The 19,864-nt window shown below is 52.0% G+C and overlaps 6 protein-coding genes across 6 annotated transcripts; 3 read left to right on the top strand and 3 right to left on the bottom strand.

Annotated features, from left to right (window-relative positions):
* Positions 1 to 1,996: 1,996 nt before the first annotated feature.
* Positions 1,997 to 4,428, top strand: QC764_508660 (uncharacterized protein). Its single transcript, XM_062948122.1, has 2 exons — positions 1,997 to 2,389; positions 2,472 to 4,428. Exons 1-2 carry the CDS (start codon positions 2,324 to 2,326, stop codon positions 3,582 to 3,584), a joined length of 1,179 nt encoding a protein of 392 aa, XP_062799528.1. The 5' UTR covers positions 1,997 to 2,323; the 3' UTR covers positions 3,585 to 4,428.
* Positions 4,429 to 8,591: 4,163 nt separating this feature from the next.
* Positions 8,592 to 9,374, top strand: QC764_508645 (uncharacterized protein; the record flags this gene model as incomplete). The annotated part of the gene is made up of 1 exon (XM_062948121.1): positions 8,592 to 9,374. One exon carries the CDS (start codon positions 8,592 to 8,594, stop codon positions 9,372 to 9,374), a length of 783 nt encoding a protein of 260 aa, XP_062799527.1.
* Positions 9,375 to 9,601: 227 nt separating this feature from the next.
* Positions 9,602 to 10,276, bottom strand: QC764_508640 (uncharacterized protein; the record flags this gene model as incomplete). Its single annotated transcript, XM_062948120.1, has 1 exon — positions 9,602 to 10,276. The coding sequence occupies one exon, from the start codon at positions 10,274 to 10,276 to the stop codon at positions 9,602 to 9,604; it is 675 nt and encodes a 224-aa protein (XP_062799526.1).
* Positions 10,277 to 10,648: 372 nt separating this feature from the next.
* On the bottom strand, positions 10,649 to 13,081 carry NOP9 (Nucleolar protein 9; the record flags this gene model as incomplete). Its single annotated transcript, XM_062948119.1, has 1 exon — positions 10,649 to 13,081. The coding sequence occupies one exon, from the start codon at positions 13,079 to 13,081 to the stop codon at positions 10,649 to 10,651; it is 2,433 nt and encodes an 810-aa protein (XP_062799525.1).
* Positions 13,082 to 13,790: 709 nt separating this feature from the next.
* On the top strand, positions 13,791 to 15,668 carry QC764_508620 (uncharacterized protein; the record flags this gene model as incomplete). The annotated part of the gene is given in 5 exon segments (XM_062948118.1): positions 13,791 to 14,362; positions 14,410 to 14,487; positions 14,545 to 14,603; positions 14,653 to 15,626; positions 15,638 to 15,668. 4 exon segments carry the CDS (start codon positions 13,791 to 13,793, stop codon positions 15,612 to 15,614), a joined length of 1,671 nt encoding a protein of 556 aa, XP_062799524.1. The 3' UTR covers positions 15,615 to 15,626; positions 15,638 to 15,668.
* Positions 15,669 to 17,772: 2,104 nt separating this feature from the next.
* QC764_0084490 (uncharacterized protein) lies at positions 17,773 to 19,754 on the bottom strand (the record flags this gene model as incomplete). Its single annotated transcript, XM_062940844.1, has 2 exons — positions 17,773 to 18,652; positions 19,645 to 19,754. The coding sequence occupies 2 exons, from the start codon at positions 19,752 to 19,754 to the stop codon at positions 18,559 to 18,561; spliced, it is 204 nt and encodes a 67-aa protein (XP_062799523.1). The 3' UTR covers positions 17,773 to 18,558.
* Positions 19,755 to 19,864: the final 110 nt, after the last annotated feature.

The following is a 19,864-nucleotide window of genomic DNA, read 5'->3' as shown; positions in this document are numbered from 1 at the left end:
GTGCGTGCTTTGCCGGGCACTTTCGACGGGGGCAGACCCTTGTGTTCAACATGACAGAAGCTTATGTCAAAGTTTAGGCCGGTATACAGGGTCCAAGAGGATTCGGCTACAGACGGACATGCAGGCGGCGAAGTGAGGGAGTGGCTAGCATATCAGAGCCGGTTGACTTTATCGGCGACAAAATGAACAGACCTATTATGTGGGGATCGTCCAATGTAAGTGAAAATTCTCTGACAAAGCGGCGGCGCATTGCTAATCAAGTCGGAACCAGTCCTCAGCCGAAGATCGGGAATTTGCCCGGGTCCAACATGTCCCGCGCCGATTTCAATCGGATGGGACTTTGTGACGTATTTTCAAGATCATCCCACCTGGGCTTGACGGCAGTCAGAGTTTGCTGGATCAACGATAACACACCGTATCCCCGTCGCTCCAGATCTTGATTGATAGACGTGGACGGGAGGGGGATCACCCCAAGTGGAGAGCTGGTCATCAACAAGACATCAATTCAGACCTGCATCACTTGCATCCGCCGGCCGAGGATGCCAAGGTCGCTAACAATATTTCCCGTCATCTCATGTCATTCTCCCAACATATTCCGAGAAACAATTGACGAATCACAAGCAGCGGAAGGCCGGGGGGTGGTCCGAGGAGGTTTTGCGGGTTCGAGAAGAATTGCCATTTCCCATTCAATCATGAAGCACCCCATCCCGGATCCGGACAGACGGGTCTACATGGGCCAGCACGCCAGACCTGCCCGACGCCAGGCACAACTGCACACATCTGCTTGCCAATTGCGACCGGAAGCGGAAGGAGAAACCAAGAGCGAGAGCGAGAGCGAGAGCGTGACTGGTGCTTTGCAATGGATGGAAAATCCCCTTCAAGCCACGAATGGGGCGAGTGGGAATAGGTCGATACAGACACTATGCCCGGCGGTCGCAATATGGAATTCGCCTTGAGAGATTGCTCCAAAGAAACATCATAATGACGTCAAGCTAGTGGCAGAGAAAGAGGCGACCCAAAGAGGCTAGCGCAGAGTGAAGCACTGACGTGCCAAGCCTAAATGCCATCCCTTGGAAGATTGGAATTTGATGTGGAAGCGGGAAAATCGCATGTCGTGCTAACAATTTCCCCTCACTTTGATCAAATGAGCTCCCAGCTCTTGGAAGCTTCATCCTGCCAGCCACGATTGCAGATCCTAGCCCAAACGCTCACACTGTGGTCGCACGTGGTTTTGAGAGAACGATGGAACCAGGAGCCTGATGCGCGGCAGGAATCTTGCTGGGCTGTCTTGCTGTCTGGGCACCGCATGTCACAGATCCAGGAAACCAACGGCATGGAGGGGCACTTCACAGCAACTGCCGTGCCTTGATTGGTTGCGCCAACTGTTAACAGGTGAGGTATCAGCCGTTGTTCACCTATGGCCGGACGAAAACTTCCGCCCATGTCTGCCAAGAGCAATTGGTTGCAAACACCTGCTCGGGCAACATTTATCAGAGAGAGCTACCGGCGGCCGAGAGAGACTGCGATGCACTGTTCATTCATCTGATAAACTGACGTAGTTTTTTTGTTTTGCAACTCGCAGGATGTAGACAGAGCCACTGGTTCATCTTCATCAATTGTCAGGTTTTGGGATCGTGTCTTGAATGCGATTTAGTTGGGAGTTCGCTAAGGTCACATGTTGATGCTACCATGCTGGAAGCATCTCCGGATGCGTAGTATGACGGGGCCGGTGTAGACGGGCTCTGTCTCGGATCGAGTCCCCTCAGACACGAGGAGTCTTCCCCTGAGCGGAGGGGCTGCTATCCTAGAGTTTGGAGACCCTGCCACATCTCGACCATGTCCGGCTTTTGTTGGGGGCTCCTCCAGTCCTGTCGACGCAGTGTACACGAGAAGAAAAAGCGGGGTTGGCGGACCACCCAAGAGGTACCTCGGTCGCTAACGTCGCGCCCAAAAGGTACCAGCCATAGATCGGAGATCGAAGCTTCAACAATCGATCGAAGAAACAAACAGAGTTTCGTTGACAGCGAAGCGCCCGAAAGGCACCGCCACTTCCCACCTCAAAGCAGTAGCATGGCTCCAGTTCTCTGGCCCGGTGTTCGTAACACCCGCGACTTCCACTAGTTTCCTCTGGCTAGCCAAACTCTGTCTCCTTTTATATTCTTCCACTCTCGTCTCTTGGCTTTTCCAAATTCTCTCGAGTTTAAACATAAGAGCCCATCAACCACTACTATCAAATCGAAACTCTCTCTCTTCGCCCGGCTGTCCTTAACACCCATCCTGCAAACTGTGATCCGTGATCCGTGTACCATCAACAGCCGTCCTCATGGGTAAACGTGCACCATCAACACGACCGTCCGAGACGCCGCAGGACAACACAGCCGTCAGAGAGGTAAGTCACAAGTGACTCCACGCTTGCCAACAGGTTTCCAGCGCTTGCCGACTCTTTTTGCAATGGCTAACAGCTTCCTCAGCAAAAGCCAACCGCTTCCCACAAGCGACGAACCTCCTCAACATCTCAGCCAGCCAAGAGCGACACAACCATGGACAAGTCTGTCAAATCCAACTTGGAGAACAAGGAAAGAGCTTATGTGGCTGCTTCTCGTCGCATGGACCGAAGTCTCGAGGACCGCCTCAAATCCGCACATCAAGCATCCGAGGTTCACTTTCAGCGCACTGGCAAGCGCTTCAAAATCACCAAAGAAAATGTCGAGAAAGGACTGTGGTATGACGAGATTGATGACCTGCCAAGACACCGTCTGGCCGAACATACAATGGACTACCAAACTCGAGCCCGCTATCAGGAAGTCGACGAACAATTCAACCAAGTCTTTGGGAGTGTAATGCCCCGGGTCCAGGCATACCCAGTTCAGTTCACGCCAACATACTCGCCGTATCCACCGTCACACATGTCTTCTATGCCAATGCAGCTTCAGATGCCCGTTTACTCGGGTGTGTCCAAGCCACTCTCGCAGTCTCCGTCCTTTGCTTCACAGCAGAGCTTCGGACTCGACAACATGCAGTACCCGTATGGGCCGCATGAGTACCCTCCTCGGCAGCGGCGCACCCGTCGCTCAATCAGCCCAGCATCAAACTCGTCAGCAACCAGCCGGGAGCCAGCTGCATCGGTCTCACCGGTCTCGATGGGTACGTCGAGCAACCCTACCTCACCCGAGAGTGAAATCGACAGCAGCGCCGCCGAGATCATGGCCTCTGCCTCGAGGCACAACTCGTTTGGTCACTTCAGCGCATCCAACTCACCTATGCTGTCCCAGGAGTTGTCGTTCCAGAACTTTATGACTGCTGCGCCCAACAGCAGTCCCGACACCTTGGCCCAGGCAATCGATCCTGAGCTTCATGGTTCTCCTACGGCCTACTTTGCCAACATGAGTTTTGAAGACATGGGCTCCGGTTATACGGATTTCGTCACCGGATATGACTTTCGGGAGCAGTCACACATCGCCGGTGACGGACCAAACAAGGAGACATTTGTCGCTTCTGATACATCGCCCGTTGCTTCGGTGGACAACTGGGACGATCTTCTCAATCCTTCCGAGTTTGAGGACGTCGGTACTGCTTCCCAATGATTCCAAGGCTGGGAACGCCAAGGGTGATGCAGCTGAGTCGAGCGTTCTGTTCAAATCTGTATTTGTACGCGATCGAATTAGTTTTTTTCGTCAATTTTGCCAATAGGGCGAGGTTATCCCGAGTTTTTTTTTTGCTCGTGTTTGTTGGCTTTTTCTTTTTGCCGCTTGATGTGGTATTTTTGTTTGCGATTGGGATACACATGATAAACGAGGCGAAAAAAACATGGGAAAAGGGCAAAAGAATAAACAAGGGATTGGGTGAGGTTTTGGAACAGGTCTGCATTTTGGCAAAGGGATTCTTTTCAACGTATTGGTACTACTTAATGGTAGAGGGGTGAGGATGGTGGCTGATGGGACAGGACTGAGGGGTTTCAGACACCTTCGGAGGGTCACCCGCGACCATGGTCACGCACACTCCAAGAGAGATAACAACAACAGCAAGGGGCAAGCGACGGTGTCGCGGAGTTTGGGATGCGGATGAAATGGCGTTGCGGATTGGGGCACTGGTGCAGGTTGAGAGCCGAAGGCTGCTCCCTCCCGAGGAAGGAGATTTACATCCAACGACATTTACGGTTTACGAATTGTGCATGGTGGGATGATTTTGATACCCAACACATGAAGCATACGACACAGGGGATGAGGGGTTGGGGGGTTGGGGGTTGCTGGAGGTGGGGTGAGGGTGTATTTCTCTGGCTTTTATTGTTTTCTTAGAGAGGTCTACGGTGGTGTGATGTACCTCTTGTCAGAGAGATGGAGACCAGGACTGGTTGTTGCTTCAGTGTCTGGGTTGAGTTGTGTCGTTGGGGGGCTGAGATACAATTATGAAATAAGAAGACAAAAAGAAAATGAACAGAGCTCAGAGCCGATGTATTTTGAGCAAAAAGAGTCTCGAGACCTTGCTGAAGGGTGGGGTGTTGGAGTAATAAAATGACAAAATCTGGTGTAAAACGTTGGTTATGGGGCCTGTGATGTGATGTGGTTGTGTGACTTTTGACAGAGCTGAGGTACTCTACTTTAGCCTTCCGAGCACGTCGTCACTTCAACATGTATCTCGCTCAAGGGGCGTCCAGAATTCCAGCCTCGACATAATGTGGAAGAGGATACAATACTCGTGAAGGAAGAACTCGGGAATAGATTTTCTTTCATGTTTGTAAACGACCACCAAACTACTTGACCATGGAAGCAACAACTTCAAGACCGCGCTTATACGTCCACAAGCGCCCAACAAGCTATACAGCAACCCGCAAGAGAACTGGCAGATAGGTTTCCCAGTGTAGGGAGCCAGCTCTCTGAGAGGGCCGAGTCTTCTTAGGTTGATATGGGGACCAAAGTGTCCTAAAACCTCTCGCTGGAAGTACTCGAAAACGAAAAAAAAAGGGGCGCCACTCTTCGTAATGCCTTGAGGCGAGTTAATATGGTCATCCTGGCTATTTCCCGTGTTTGGGAGACGTTGAAGTTCAGCAGCGCTCACAAACGCCCCCCCTCCCCCTCCCCCCCCAAAAAAAATAAAAAAATAAAATAAAAAAATCGACATAGCAAGGAACAGAACATCAAAACATAATCACACGTATTATCACACATTTCACAACAAAGATAACACCATAACTCAAGACGAACCCCCCACCACCTCCTGGTTTATTCACTTTTTTCTCTCAGGCCAAAAAAACTGTATCACAAAAGCCACTCCCCCGCCCAAATAACCCAGACTAGAGAGAATTTCCCCATAGAAAACACCAGAACCGAGAATACCAGAGGAAAAAGCCCAAGCCAACACAGAGCCCCAAACCAGACCCCAGCCAAACCCAGCGCCCCAGCGCCTCCCAGACCCCTTCCCAGTCCTATCGTTCCTGTTTTTTTTTAAAAAACGAAAAAAACCAGCCAGCCAGCCACACAGCAGAGAAAACGCCAGGCCCAAGACCCAGCAGGGAGACAAAAAAGGTCCACCACCACAATCCCAGGAGAGGCTCACACCCAGCCAGTAAGCAAGCAAGCAAGGAGCTCACTCCTGCAGCCCATTCTCCCTCCGCCACGCCTCCATCACCGCCGCCATCTCCTCCTCCGTCATCTCCTCACCTCCACCCTCACCACAGCCACCAAAAGCTTGCTCTTGAGCAGGCTCGGGCTCGGGGGCAGCAGCCGCGAAGCCGCCGCTCCTTTCGCCGTTGCCAGCACCACCAGCACCAGCACCGGCCTCTCCACCACCACCGCCCACCGCCGCCACCGCGGGGTTCTCCTCCTCCTCCTCTTCCTCCTCCTCTTCGCCGGCGTTGTTTTTTTTCTGGGAAGGAGAGAGTGATGTTAGCTTTATGTTCAAGGTAGCAAGATATTTATTCACAGCTGCCTTGGCGTTTTATTCTGGGAAGAATAAGTAACAGAGCAAAGAAGGTTGGCCGAAGCTTTCGGCACTGTCAAACTCAACCTCGACAACATATTGACTACCATTCCTTCACCACACCATCAGTAATACTCCCGAAGGAGAAGAGAAGCCCAGTGTCATGGTTGTGTTCAGACGCCTTGAGAGGTCTCTTGCGAACGCTGCTGTTGTTGTAGGTGGTCCTGCTGGCATTGCGCCGATGATGAGAGTCTCGAGAAGCGGAATACCAGCATCTCTGCTGGAGCGATGGAGTGGTGGTGTGACGGGGCGCGAGGACTCAAATGGGCAGGATAAACAAGGCAAGTGTTGATGAGACAGAAAAGTCCGAGTAGTCGAATGTCTGAAGCAAGCCAAGCCAAACCTAATGACAGTCTAAAGCCGGATAAAGAAGAGTTGGAAACAACTGCAAAGAAAAGCAGAGCAGCCCAAAGACATATACAATCCCTCGACATCCGAGACCAGTCACCCAAACTATGCAACCGTCAAAAACAGCCGCAAGTCAACTCGACCGATCCAAAATAAACGGGAGAAAGTGACAGTCCTCAGACTGACGCCACCAAGCCCCAAGATAGAACCAGACATGTTCCGTCCATCTCGGACGTACACAAGCATCCCCCTCAACTCGACAAGAAAGCAAGTCAACGACTCAACTCCAGCAAGGCCACTAAGCCAACTGGCTGCCCAAAAGCAAAAAAAGAATCTGCACACCAAGAAAAAAAAAAGAAAAAATGTACTTACGGCCTTCTTGGCCCTCTTCCTGGACCCCCCCTGACCGGGGGCCGCGCGCTTCCGGCCGCCGCCGCCGGGACCGCCACCCACCCCAGATCCTCCGCGAGGCTGTGGAAAAAAAGATTGTTAGCAAACGTGAACGGAAAAAAAATGGTATACTCCCAACTGCCAGGATATTGTTTGCTCGCGAGTAGGCAAAACCGGCACTTGGTGAAAACATACAGGAGGAGGGGGGCGAAGAGCCAGGGACGCCGAACGGCCCCAGGTTGGTCGTGTCATATCTAGTAGAACATCAGCATTTATTTGCTTTTCGGATTGGCATTAGATGTAGATCGTTGACATACCCCGACCGCCCCATCTTTCTTGCCTCTTTTTTTTTTTTTTTTTTTCCAAAAAAAAAAAAACAAAAATAAAAAAACAGAGGGGGAGTGTGTGTTTGTGTTATTGCTAGAGAACAAGGTGTTAGTATATGGCATGTTGATAACCATTCCCAACTCTGAGATGCTGCTGTGGCTGAGATTTTAACCCCAGCCGCTTGTCTCGTAAGGAGAGGTGATGGTGTGGTCTCTTGCGGTTTGATGTACCCCAAGGCGCGCTCAGAAGCGGACAAAGTGTGTGGGTCGAGGGTATTCTGCAGATTGTCATGGCTGAAGCTCTCTTGTAATCCACATCGGAGTAGACGCCGTCCTCCAGCAGGTTATTTTCGGACCCAGTGGGAGCTCCTATCGGTGTTGTGTCGATTTGCCCAGCTAGAGTATATCTAAACTGGCGACATGGCGGTGCCTGTACTGTTGTCAAGGGCGCTCGCCAACGGCCATATCCAAGGCCAAACAAACTTGAAGACGAGCGAGTGTGAAGTCGATGGAAGTTGTAGATGGCGGAATCTGGTGTCGACAGAAGTTGTTGACGGCCAAACCTGGAGTCGAAGGCATTCCCAGACCCAAAGTAGTCGTCTGTCAGTCCCGAATCGCCATGGCGACCGACCCCAAGACTTGATCACCCCTTTTGAGGTAAACAAAAGAAGCAGCCGTAAAATATCGAACGATGAAGCCAAGAAAACAACCAAAACGAACAGGAAATGACAACTTACTTGTGGCGTGGGCAGGGCGAGCAGTTTTTGTTTGATGCCGTGAGGAGAGAAGAAGAAGAGAGAGAGAGGGCGAGGCCAAAGTTGATCGAGATAATATCAAGTGGAAGGCAGGTACTGCCTAGCCCAGTGCGCGCGTACAGTACCCGGATGGCTTTTTCGTTCTTTCCTCAATAGCTTATCTAGAGAACTATCACCAGGGAAGTCGGTGATAAGGGGCCGATGTTGGAACTAGTTGGGATGACCGGTGACGCGTTCTAGGGTACGCAGACACTTCTGTGGAAATAAATATGAAGGAGCAAGACACCTAGATTGTTGGGTATTTACCTTGAGAATCAGTGAGAAATTCGTAACTCTGTCCTTTGACGGAGCGTCTCACCTGCAGAGGGGGTTTTAGATGAAAGCATCGCGTACATATTGCAGATTGAATCAACAAGGGGGTTCTGGAAGGTGAAAAGTAGGTTTCCTGATCTTCTAACTTGGTCAAACACCAAACAGTCTAGCTATATCTTGCAGAGTTTTGGTCTGGTAGTCGCTAACTTTGTTGCTGTTGACAGCCACTCGACCGTCACCATCACCAGCTTCGATTTCACCTGACGTTTGCTCACCGTCCTCACAGTAATAATAAAAGCACCACCGAGCTCTTCAACCTTCATGTAACATTCCGCCACCTTTGTTCACCTTTCAAGTTGGCCTTTTGTTACCAAAGTCGACCTCTTTTGTCTTGACGCATCAGCGACTCCACTTTTACCCCTGAGAAAGACAACAAAACAAAACAAACATACCACCTAAATAGACATCACTATCGACAGTAGCAATGTCACCCTCCTATAGCGACAACGGCATCAACCCTCACCCGGTATCCTTACCCAACTCAAGGCCAACCAAGATAGTCCGCTCCACCAGCGACCGCTCGCTCTCCCCCGGCACCCTCGCCCGCGAGAACCTCACAGTCTTTCCGCCATCAGTCACAGCCCACCCAGCACAACTCCCAGAACATTGCTTCCTCCCCATTGAAACCGCCCGTCGACTTGCCCCCGGTGTTACTAAGGCGCAAGCTCTCCTCTTCCAGGCCGGAACCACACAATACAAACACGTTGGCCCAAAGACAACGGTCAACCCCTACCTTGACCTCGTCCCCGAAAACCCGCCCAGCCTCTCCAGCAAAGAGTCTCCATCCCCCATCATCCCTTTCACTGGAGCAGAGCCGGAGGACCCGGACGGGGCAGTCAAGCGTGGAGAGAGGGTTAGACAGAGAGCCCTTGAGAAACTCCAGCAGCAGAGGGAAGAGCAGCTCGCCAAAGTGACCCTGTTTCCTTCTCAGAAAAAGGAGGTTCAGAGGCCGCTGAAGAAGTATGAGCAGCGCCGGGAGGATGCCTACGAGCGGGAACAACTGACTAGAAAGGCTAGTGGTGAGGATTGGGCGAGGAAGCATCATCACCCCGAGGTTGCGAAAAGAGAGCTCAGGGAGCAGCAAGAGCGGGAGCGGGTAGAAGAAGAGAAGAGGCTCGAGGGGGAACGGAGACGGGAGATTGCGAGGGGGCGGAAGGACTTTGATGCTGTCACTGCTAGGGAGTTGGAGAGGAAGGGGTATGCTTAGAGAGTGGAGGGCTAATAAGGAGGGGTAATGGGTGGTGTCGGGTGGTGGATATCCCAGGCGACCATGAAGCAATCGATGTACTTGTAGCAATCAATGTATCACGTACATGTAATGAAGTCGAAATGTACATCTTCATACCCATGTGACTGTCTACATCGTCACACTTCGCCCCCCTCCCCCCCTAATCTGATCCGTTCCAAAATCCGCTCAACCCCCTCATCAACCCCCTAACAACCAAATCCGGCCCCTCCACCCCCAACCCTTCCCCAAGCTGATCCCTCCACCCCCCCACCCTCCCGATCAACCCAACAAGCCCTCAACCCCGCAGCCTTCGCCCCAAGCACATCAAACGGATTTCCACTCACCAACCAAACCCCCTTTTTCTCTGTCCGCCCAACCTGCCCAACCAGATACTCATAAACCCCTGCATCAGGCTTATACCTCCGCACCCCCTCCACGCTAACCAACCCCTTAAACACCGGCCCAAAACTCCACAAATCCGAACTCCTATTCACGCTCGCACCCATCATTTGCTCTGTCCCGTTGGAAAAGACATACCCCTCAACAAGCCTCCCATTCTCCGCCATCGTCGCCAGCGCGTCCGGAACCTCAGGAAACACCGACAGGTTATTGTAACTTGCCATGACAGTGTCGGTCTGGGCAGCCGTGATCTCAGGGATGACGTGTTTGAGGGAGGAGCGGGTGATGGTCTCGAAGTCGGTGTACCTCCCCATCGAATTACACCGCCAGGTGTACTCCAGTTGATACCGCCGCCACAACCCAGCCAGCTCTCCTGCTTTTTCTGCCGGGAGGGATAACACTGACGAGAGAGAGGAAGAAATGGACGCGGTGGAGAGGACGGTGCCGTAGAGGTCGAAGGCGATGACGGTTTTGGGGGGCATTTTGACGGAAACAAAAACGTGGTAGGTGAAAATGGGGTAGGAAAAGAATGGGGGCGGAAACGCTGGGGTATTTATCGTGAGTTGATGTCAGAACGTGAGCGAGATCAGAAGAAGCTGGGGGTGATATCCGGCTAACGTCTGCCTACCCCGCGTCATATGATCGCCGCTAAGACTCCCAACACGACCCCGAGGAGAAAATATGCCGAATGCAGTCAATGTAAGCAAGGCGGATGGCCCCAAAAAGGATGGGTTTATGAGAAAGGCTGCCTATATTCTGGACTTGTCTCAGTCAGACCAAGCTTACGTGGTGTGCTCTTCTACCAAGTAATATTCAGGGTACGGGTACGCTACCCGGGTATCATTTTACAACGCTCAACCATCAATCTCCATCGCGTCCTCCTCTACTTTTGGCTTCTTCTCCTTCTTTTCCTTCTTCTCCTTCTTTTCCTTCTTCTCCTTCTTTTCCTTCTTCTCCTTCTTTTCTTTCTTTTCCTTTTTCACCTTCACCGGCTCCGACTCTTCTGGTTGGTCCTCTTCCATTTCCTCAGGGAAAGCCTCCTCTTGTAGCGCTTCAGTCCTCTTCTTGAGCGCCTCCTCCTGCTTCTCCAGAGTCTTGGCGCCCCCAGCAGCGGCAGCCAGCCGCAACTCCTCCGGATTCGTCTCCTTTGCCCACCTCACCCAATCATGCCGGCGATTAGACCACAGATCACCCTTCCACGACCTCCACACATTTCGCCCCAGCCAGCTCTCCCTCAGCTGTGACTCACGCTGCTCGAGCTTAGCCATAACATTCTCCTTCAGGTGGAAAGGCACCACCGGCACGTCCTTGTCACCCTTGGAGGCCATTGTGATGATGGAGCAGACGATGGGGTTGCCGTGATGAGTCAGGGCCATATCGATGATGTTGGGCAGCATGGCGGCGACAAACAACTTGTGGAAGTGAGGGAGCTGAGGTGGCGTGCTGAGAGCCTTGGTGACGACGCTGGCAGTGTGAGCATTCAAGGTTGCCATGCGCAGAATCTTGTCAGCTGGGAGTGCCAAGAGAGAGGTTTGCATCGCCTTGGCAGGGTTCCCTGGGATGGAAAGCAGAGTGCTGACGATCTGGCAACCATGCGACAGGAGAGCAGTCTTGTTCTTGACCTCGGCAGGCTGGAATTTCTTCTCTTTGGACTTGTCCTCCTCGTTCTCTTCCTCAAGAGGGCACAGCTTGGGTACGATGTGCTTCCAGTTGTTGTTGCAGGCCTTGGTCAGCGCTTGAAGAAGCTGGTCGAGTTGTGGAGTCGCGTTACGAACATGGCAGCGCTCAAAGTACGTCTTGACCACATTGAGGCGCCCCTTCTCAAGAAGAGCCCCGAACTCGGGGAGGGACTTCTCAACAGCATCGGCCAAATCTTCCTTGCTGAGACGGTTGAGGACCTTGATGGCTGGGTACGAGGCAATGTCGTTTCTGAGGAAACTCTGGATCCGTGGCCCAAAGATGTGAGCGTGCAGGCCCTTGAAGACTTTGCCTGGGCAGTGGGTGATGAGCGTCTCGAGAAGTCTGGATCCGATTGGGTCGTAGACCATGCTGTTGACGAATTCGCATGCCGGCGAGGTCTCCTCGGCGAACGATGCCGGCGCGCCGGGCACAAGCTTCTCGAGTAGTGTCTCCTTGACTGGCTCTTCCTGCCTCTCCTCCTCTTCGCCCTTCTTCGCCTTCTTCTTGCCCTTTGGCGCCATGGAGAGCTCCAAGTCCAACAAAAGTTGCAAAGTCGGATTTCCAGTAGGGTGCTTGGCCAGGACTCTCAGGGCGGCTCCATCCAGGTTTGCTGTCGAATCGACGATAATCTTCTGGATAGCGGCAGTAAATGAGGACGGAACAGTCCTTGTCTGTGAAATGAGCTCGCTCGCGTTAGCCGCAGCACCTTCGACTGTAACATACTCCTTGCTCTTGCCCTGCAGCAATGACTTGACACCAGCCTGATTCAGAGGTCTCCCGGCCAAAACCAATAGCAGCACACGCAGGGCGTGCGACCCATATCGATCCGACAGCAAGAACGAAAGGTGCTCCTCAAACTCATCCAGTGTCAATAGAAACAGATCCTCCATGCTCATCTTCTGGTTCTCGGTCAACTCCTCCTCTTCCTGACCCTCCACCGGCACCTCCTCAGGCACCTCCCCAGCCAACTCTTGCGTCACCACCGGCGCGCTCTGCAAAAACAGCTTCTCACAGCAATGGCTCGCAAATCTGTGCGTGACTAGACTGATGAAGTGCCCCGAAAACGCATCAAACATGCTCTTCTTCTGCTTCGTATTCGACAGCAGAATCAACCTCTCCATCAGCCTCGAGCAAGACTGCGAGCTGGCCAGCTTCAACTCCTTGCCCTTGGCCTCCTTGTAGACATTCGCCAAGAAGATGGTCTTCTCCTCCTCGGATGGGAAATCGTTCAACTCGAGTAATTCGTCGGCGTGTCGGAAATATTCCTGCTCCTCCTCGGCGAGCATGCCAAAGAATTCCCTTTCGAAGCTTCCCGGACCACCGCCACCGCCACCGTCACCGCCATGGCCGTTGATCTCTGCCTCTACCTCTCCCCCTTCATGTTTATGAGCCCTGTGCTTGTCTCCGACGGTGTCAATCACGAACCCGGGGATATCTCCATTGCCGCCGTCGAGGGGGATGAAATCGGCGTTGTGCTCTTCGTCGCCGTCGGTGCGGCGCTGGCGTTTCGCATCACGGACTTCCTCTTCGGCGTTCTCGTGGCCGCGCTTCTTGGCACGTTTTTCGTCACGAATCAATTGGCGCTTGGACTTTCTGTTTTTGCCCATTGTGTCGGTGTGGGAGGTGATGTACCTGGTTGATGATGTTGACCTGGGACAGAAACCTTTGCGAAAAAAGATGCTGGTGAGCTCCGATAAGATAAGAACTTTTTTGTGCCAAGCCCAAGATGCGCCCGCCTTAACCAGCCCGCACCAACCCTAACCCTTGCTATGCAACCATCTTCACCCAAAAGAAATCTGGACCTTTGATCCAGATCCAACGTCATCTCCGTTTGCCGTTGAGCCGTTGCGCCGTTGCCCCTGGTTGATATCTTGGTCAGATCTTAGGTTCAAGGGCCGGCGCGGGTAAGGGAGGCACAGTTCAGGCACACCATGATACCAGTGTATCAAGTCTCTTTTCTCCTCCATTCTTACGTCTGAAAGATAGCTGTAGAGGAATCCACAGCCAAGCAGTTAGCTCCTCTCAGGTGGCAGAGAGAAGTGACATTGACCCCCGCCGCTGCAGTGCTTCAGCTTGGCATCAATTCTCCGAGCCCTCGTCACTCGTCACTATGCGTCTGACACCAACAAAAGGCACCCCAAGTCACCGGCCAAGCCTCCCTCTCAGCCTTAACTGTGCACCCATTCTGATCAAAGTCATTGGGCATGTGAGCATCCCTCGTGGATCTGGGTATTTTTAATTTCTTGGTTTCGTCGTACATACTTCTTATTCTTTTCTTCTTCTTCTTCTTCTTCTTCTTCTTCTTCTTCTCTCATCATGGGGTTGATCTCCCTTTCGTTTCTCACCTTTGCTACTCTTCTCCTGGGCGTCGCCATCATGGCCTTCTTCCGGCGCAAAGATGCGTCGGCTCTGGAGCCCATCACCAAGATGCTATCATCGACGGCGTTTATCGGCTCGCAGACGGGAGGAGAGTCGGTCATCAACTATTCCTACACGGATCTCCCGTGGACGTTGATGATGTGGGATGTTTATTATTTCTTTCATTATCTCTGGGCCATATTCTATGTTGTTTGGCCTGTGACGCCAACCGACTCGGCCGAGCTGTCTGAGCTGTCTTTTACCTATGGCAACGTGCTAAGTTTGGCGGTCCATTTGGTTCTGGTCGTTTTACAGCTGGCCTTCGTTGTTGCGTTGCCGTTTATGATCATCTTGCCAGTGTGGACGGCGGTAGGGTCGATTGCTGGCTTCATGGGGGTCAACAAACTGCTGTGTGTGATATTGAATGGCAGAGGAGGCCAGGTCGAGTATCACAGTGATCCAGAATATGCCGAGGCGAGAAAGGAGCATGAGGGAGAGGTGTGGATATTTATCAATGGTGTTGCTGCTGGGTATGCCTCTCGAGGTGCTGTGGGGGCGTTTTACTGACATGGAATAGGGAACACTGGATGAAGAGTAACTTGAATCGTCTAGCTGTCACCTTCAAGCGGCCCATCTTGGGTATCCATAACAAAACGTTTGTCTTCTCAATATCAAATCGCAACAGACGAACCGAGGGCTGATAACAACACAGAGCGGGTATACTTTTCGATGTTGTAGAATGCTGTATCCAGCGAAACTGGCAGTGCAAGTGTCATATCCCGTTGCCGGCCCGGGTCCGTGTTGCTAACTTCTTCTTCAGATGCCACTAAAGACGTCCGAGTCTGCTACCGCATCATCAAAGAAAAGCTCTACGATCCTCAAAACACCAAAGTCGTCTTCATCCTCCACTCTCAGGGTGGAATCCAGGGCAGCTTGATTATCGACTGGCTGCTTCAAGAACTTCCCCAAGACATTCTCTCCAAGCTGGAAGTCTACACTTTCGGTAACGCAGCCAACCACTTCAACAACCCCCACCGGCACGTCCGGTCCCAGAGAGCCGCCCTGAGAAACCCCCTGGCTGCCAAGACAGATTCCACTCTGGAGGAGAATGACGGGACAATCACCAACGTCACCGACGACACAGCTCCAAATGCCAATGCCAAAGCCAATCTCACTCCCGAACAACAAGAGGAAAAGATCCCCTCTTTGACCTCCCTTGCCTCCTCAACATGCTCGGCCCGCCCATCCCAGCTCTCGGACCGCGCCATCGGCCACATCGAGCACTACGCCCACACAACCGACTTTGTCGCCTTATGGGGCGTCCTCCACTTCACCACCTCCACACTCGACTCACCCACCATGCCCAGATTCATAGGAAGAGTCTTTGCCCGGTCTAGCCCCCGCGGCGGTCACCAGTTTGTGCAGCACTATCTCGATGGGATGTTCCCCCTCCAGCGCGACGCCAACGGGAAGCTCCTACGCGACAGCGACGGGAAATTGGTTGGGTGTGTAGAAGAAGGGGATAATGAGTTCATGGAGAGTGAGGTCATCATTGGGAATGACGAGGGGGCTGATATTGAGGGGGATCTGGAGGGGGAACAGGTGCAGATTCATAGTGTCAGTCCTACGATCTTGAGGAAGAGGGCAACGTTTAGGCGGGAGGGGGTGGTGAAGATGAGGGTCAGGGAGTTGAGTCGATTGTGGCAGTACAGAGATGGTGGGAGTCCGGAGGAGCGTAAGGAGAAGAGGAATAGGGAGGTGAGGAAAGGGGTTACGATCTGAGGTGGTTCTGAGGTGGTTCTGAGGTGGGGTGGATTTCGCAGCGTTAATGAGCGATTGTATACATACCAACTTGGTAACTACGGCACGCCGTGGACAAGAGAACAGAGACGCCTTCGTGGTTTATACAACCACTACGAAGCTCGACCATGAACCTATGCATCAGAACCATCGCCAGTCACACCGTCTCAGACTATCCGTGACAGTCACGGATCTCAAATTAAAGAAAATCTTGTTGAATTTCATATTCGAGGATACTTTCATGGTGTTTTCTTCCAATTCACGCCTCACGATTGATATTCCAAAGTGGTGACGTCTTCATGCAGAACCTGCCGATCACCCACCACCCAGATGTTCTTGCCCCTCAACTTTCCCATCTTGTTATTTTTAGACTTTGAACAATCCCATGGCTGGGAAAACTCTTTGCTCGCTCGAGAGAGATTTTTATCTGTTGTTTCTTTTTCCTGGGATGTGCTTCACGTATTCGCCACGGGCTCTCCACGTGTCAAAACAGTCTGTTGAGGCTTTTCAGGAAGGGCGGACGATCGCCGATCTGGTTCAGACTACTTGTACCTTTTGTTGCTGCTGGGAGAGCACAAATTTAGGGATCTTTATTTTATTTTTTTACCTAAACCTGACTTCTACCTGACTCATGTAGAGGGTTCTCTTGAAGTTACTGAACGATCAGTCTCCCAAGTATGTAAACAGAGGATTAATTACTCCCCAAACGAATCCTTCCTCCTCGCCGGCCAAACATCAATCCAAAACCTCCCACCGGCCACCTCTCCGAAAAGCCCCTCTGTCCAATCACACGGGTTTCCCATGCCGGTCCGGTGCGGCACCACCCCATACCTACCCAAAAGCCGTACATCCCCTCGCCGATCCCTTCGGAGAACAAATAAGTACCAGTACCTCCCTCACTCGCCACAACCCTCTCTCCCATCACTGTAAAAGAGTTGCCCAAAGAGGAGGCAAATGCATCTATCCATTTATCTCTGGTTTCATTTATCCTTTCCCGTCACGTTCCCCCCCAGTCAAGTCAAGCCCCATAAGGGACGAACCTCACTCGCCACACCCATCTTCCCCCCTCTGATTCGTCCTCTTCTCTTCTCCAACCTTAAATTTGAGGCTCCTGCACTGCTCAGGAGCGCCCAAAAGAGTGGCTGTGAGCTGCCCCGAACAGACGCTGTGGCGAAAACAATGAGGTTTATCTGAGATCTCTGCATTTACTACCACCATTTCATTTCACCCCCCCAGTGCCGAAAACCCGGGAACTTTTGGGCCAGAAATGTGGCTCAACTGTGCAATTGTCTGTGTGATGTCCAGATGACGCAAAGCCACAATCTTTGTGTTGCTGCGGAAGGAAGACGTGGCTGGTGAGGGGGTGGCGAATGGTGACAGTTCGCCTATGCTGAAAAAAAAATAAAAATAAAATAAAAAAAAACCAAAAAAAAAGTCGGGAGGTTCCGTTTCGTTCACTTTTGTCGCGGTTGAAGGGGGGAACGAACGAACTATTGTTAGAAAATGATCTTCCTTCTCGTGCAAAGTTGAGATGGAGGTGATGTTCATCCCAGATTATTAGTTCTGATGATGGTTGGTCGGACCCAACACCCCCTTAATTCACCCCCTGTCATCTACAACACTTACTCGCCACATCCCCCTACAAGCCACAAGAGTACAGATGGTATCCGACCATGCGTGCACACCCCTCGTTATCACGCAGATCTCCCGTCGCACAATACCCGCGGGAGCTGAACCCCATGGTCCCTTTCTCCCACCTGACTGGTCAAACCCCCATATATTCTTTTCCCGTCCCTCCGCGGCAGTGGGATGGGTGGGTGGTGTGTAGGGAGGGTTAGGTAGTGCCATGTGAGATATAAGGTGAAACATTTGGGGGAGAACCAACACTGGGCAGCAAGCAATTGACACCAGAACCCGTGGCACACACACCCCATCCTGCAAGATGTGGCGAGTGACCCCGAATCGATAAGGAGAGGAGGGGAAAGATATATTGAGGGGAGAGTGTGTATATATCCCTCCCCCCTCCCCCTCCTCAACCCCGGGCCTGTACATACATACATGCAGCTCACGGGTACGCAATGCGTGCTGCGTTGTGTGCATAACGTTACGTTGCTTCGAACTGTGCGTTGCTGCACGATGTGATGTTTTTCCTCCGGTGGTGGTGGTGGTGGCTCGTGATATGTTGTTGAGGACCTAAGGAAAAAAAGAGTTCGTGTCAGTTTTCAGGGTCCCATCTGTCGAAAGCTTACCGCTTGAGGATCATGAACCATGGCCCCCAGCTCTTTGCGATTAGGGGTCGTTGCACAAGCTGATCATGACATTGTCTCAAGCATCCGTCAATCGTCCTGAAGACTGGGTGATAGCTGTTTGGTGAGCGCCAAGACAGGAAAAAAATAAAAAATAAAAATAAAAGGGGGTAAGTCAAGACGAACAAGCGATGGTGAAAGCTAGACGCCAAGGTCCACATCATGATGTTCCATGTCCGAAAGACACATCTCAGCTTCTCCGGTCTGTGTGTTCCTCCATTTATTCGGCATCATCAATCACACTTCGAACCTGCGACGGACAAAGGCGACCGGCATGATCCGAAACCTGGGTCGATATCTGTACCACCGGCCTCAGTCTGTCTCAAACCCCATCATCGTTCTTCCTATGCCATCGAGGTAGGTATGAAGTAAATCGGCTGTGCTTGTCGCAACTAATTCGGCCTTCCCTTTCCTCCCGCTGCGAGAAAATCATGCACGGAACTTGAGGCGATTTGCGCGTCCCATCCCTTCAATCTGGTAGATGATATGAGAACGGAGCGAGAATAGGGAAGGAGATGCTTGTGATTTTTTTCTTCCCCCTCCACGGAGGGCCGAAACCGCACAGCCACAATTCTAGAACTCTCAAAAAATCTCTGCAAATGTGGGTGCATAACTGTCGATCATCTGTGGCTGTCGTGACATTTTGGATCGGATTCGGGGAAGTAGGTAGAGAACAACAGGAAAAAGATCGGCAAAAACAACGACGACACTGATCTGCGAACCAGGAATGTTAGTTTTGTGTGTAAATCTAGACAAAGACGAAATTCTAAAAATAAATTAAAAAAAACAAAAGATTTACTGTGATTGTGCTTCCTCTCGTCGATCGATGTCCTGCAGGTTGGCTGCGGTCAAGTGTGCAAGTGGTGATGGTGTTAGTCAACATTGAGATAGTAATAAATTTCCAGGAAGAAAAAACCAAGCCCTCAACTACCGCGCCTGTGTAACAACCTCCCGATCAGCCCCCTTAAACCTCCACCACCAAGTTTACTCACCACCATTGGCTCCCCCCGTATAATCCTTCCTCTGGGTAGGTAGGTCTAGCTCGGTCCGGCAACAACACCACCACAACCCCCATCCACCAAAATAGCCCCATGCCCCTGAGGAGCCGCATGTCCCGTCCATTCGCTGTCAACCACTCAATCACTCAAACCACTCTCACCTCTCCCACCTCTCCCTTCCCATCGCCACACAAAAAGTCCCCTCTTGTCAATCTCCATTTCTCCACACACGGTATCATACCACACACCGGCTCAGGCTGTTTCCGAGAGAACCATCACACGCCAGTGTGTTCATCCCAACCAACCCAATTGAGCCTCCACCCCATCCATCATCGAGATCTTGACCCCCTTCCCTTCCCTTCCCCCCCAATCAGCCTCTCTCAACAACAGCAACCCCTGACACCGACTTCTTTCCCCCATCCCGTCCGTTCTCTTTTCGCCAGCACAAGCAGGCCACGTTGTCAGTCGATTCCCAATGGAGCCAACAGTACATCCACCGTCAGTCAGATCATTCCTCAGCCGCATCAACATTTGTTATGCTCGTTTTGTTTCAACCTCTTCATCCTCCCCCCCCCCCTCAGCCAGTCATCCGGAGAGTTTGTTCCTTCCTTACCAGGGGGTGGGGGGTGGCTTCATCGTTTTGTTTCCATATCTGTCCGTTTCGTGGTGAAAAAACATTGAACCTTACCTATTCCTAGCGTTCCTTACAACCGGCAGTCGCGGTAAGGTGGTTCTGTAATCTCCCAGGGTGGTGTCAGCCCATTTTCCGCGCGCCTAGGTAAGAGATTCTCCCCTTTCCGCCCCCCCCCCTGGCTCATGTCGGACGAAAACGTCTTCTCTCTCTCGCTCATTCAGGAACACCTCCCTGAATCCCTGTCTGCCAAAGCCCAATATATGTCAGTCTGAAACGGTCCCATTATCAAAACGG

This window comes from Podospora pseudoanserina, chromosome 5, assembly GCF_035222485.1.
Source record: "Podospora pseudoanserina strain CBS 124.78 chromosome 5, whole genome shotgun sequence".
Classification (NCBI taxonomy): Eukaryota; Fungi; Ascomycota; class Sordariomycetes; order Sordariales; family Podosporaceae; genus Podospora; species Podospora pseudoanserina.
The sequence above is the reverse complement of the archived record's forward strand: the minus strand, read 5'-3'. Positions and strand labels throughout refer to the sequence as shown.

Bases quoted from the DNA above. Each gene is read 5' to 3' on its own strand.
- QC764_508660 (XM_062948122.1), top strand. From the start codon at position 2,324: ATGGGTAAACGTGCACCATCAACACGACCGTCCGAGACGCCGCAGGAC. The intron at 2,390-2,471 runs GTAAGTCACAAG...CAGCTTCCTCAG, and splicing joins ACAACACAGCCGTCAGAGAG to CAAAAGCCAACCGCTTCCCA.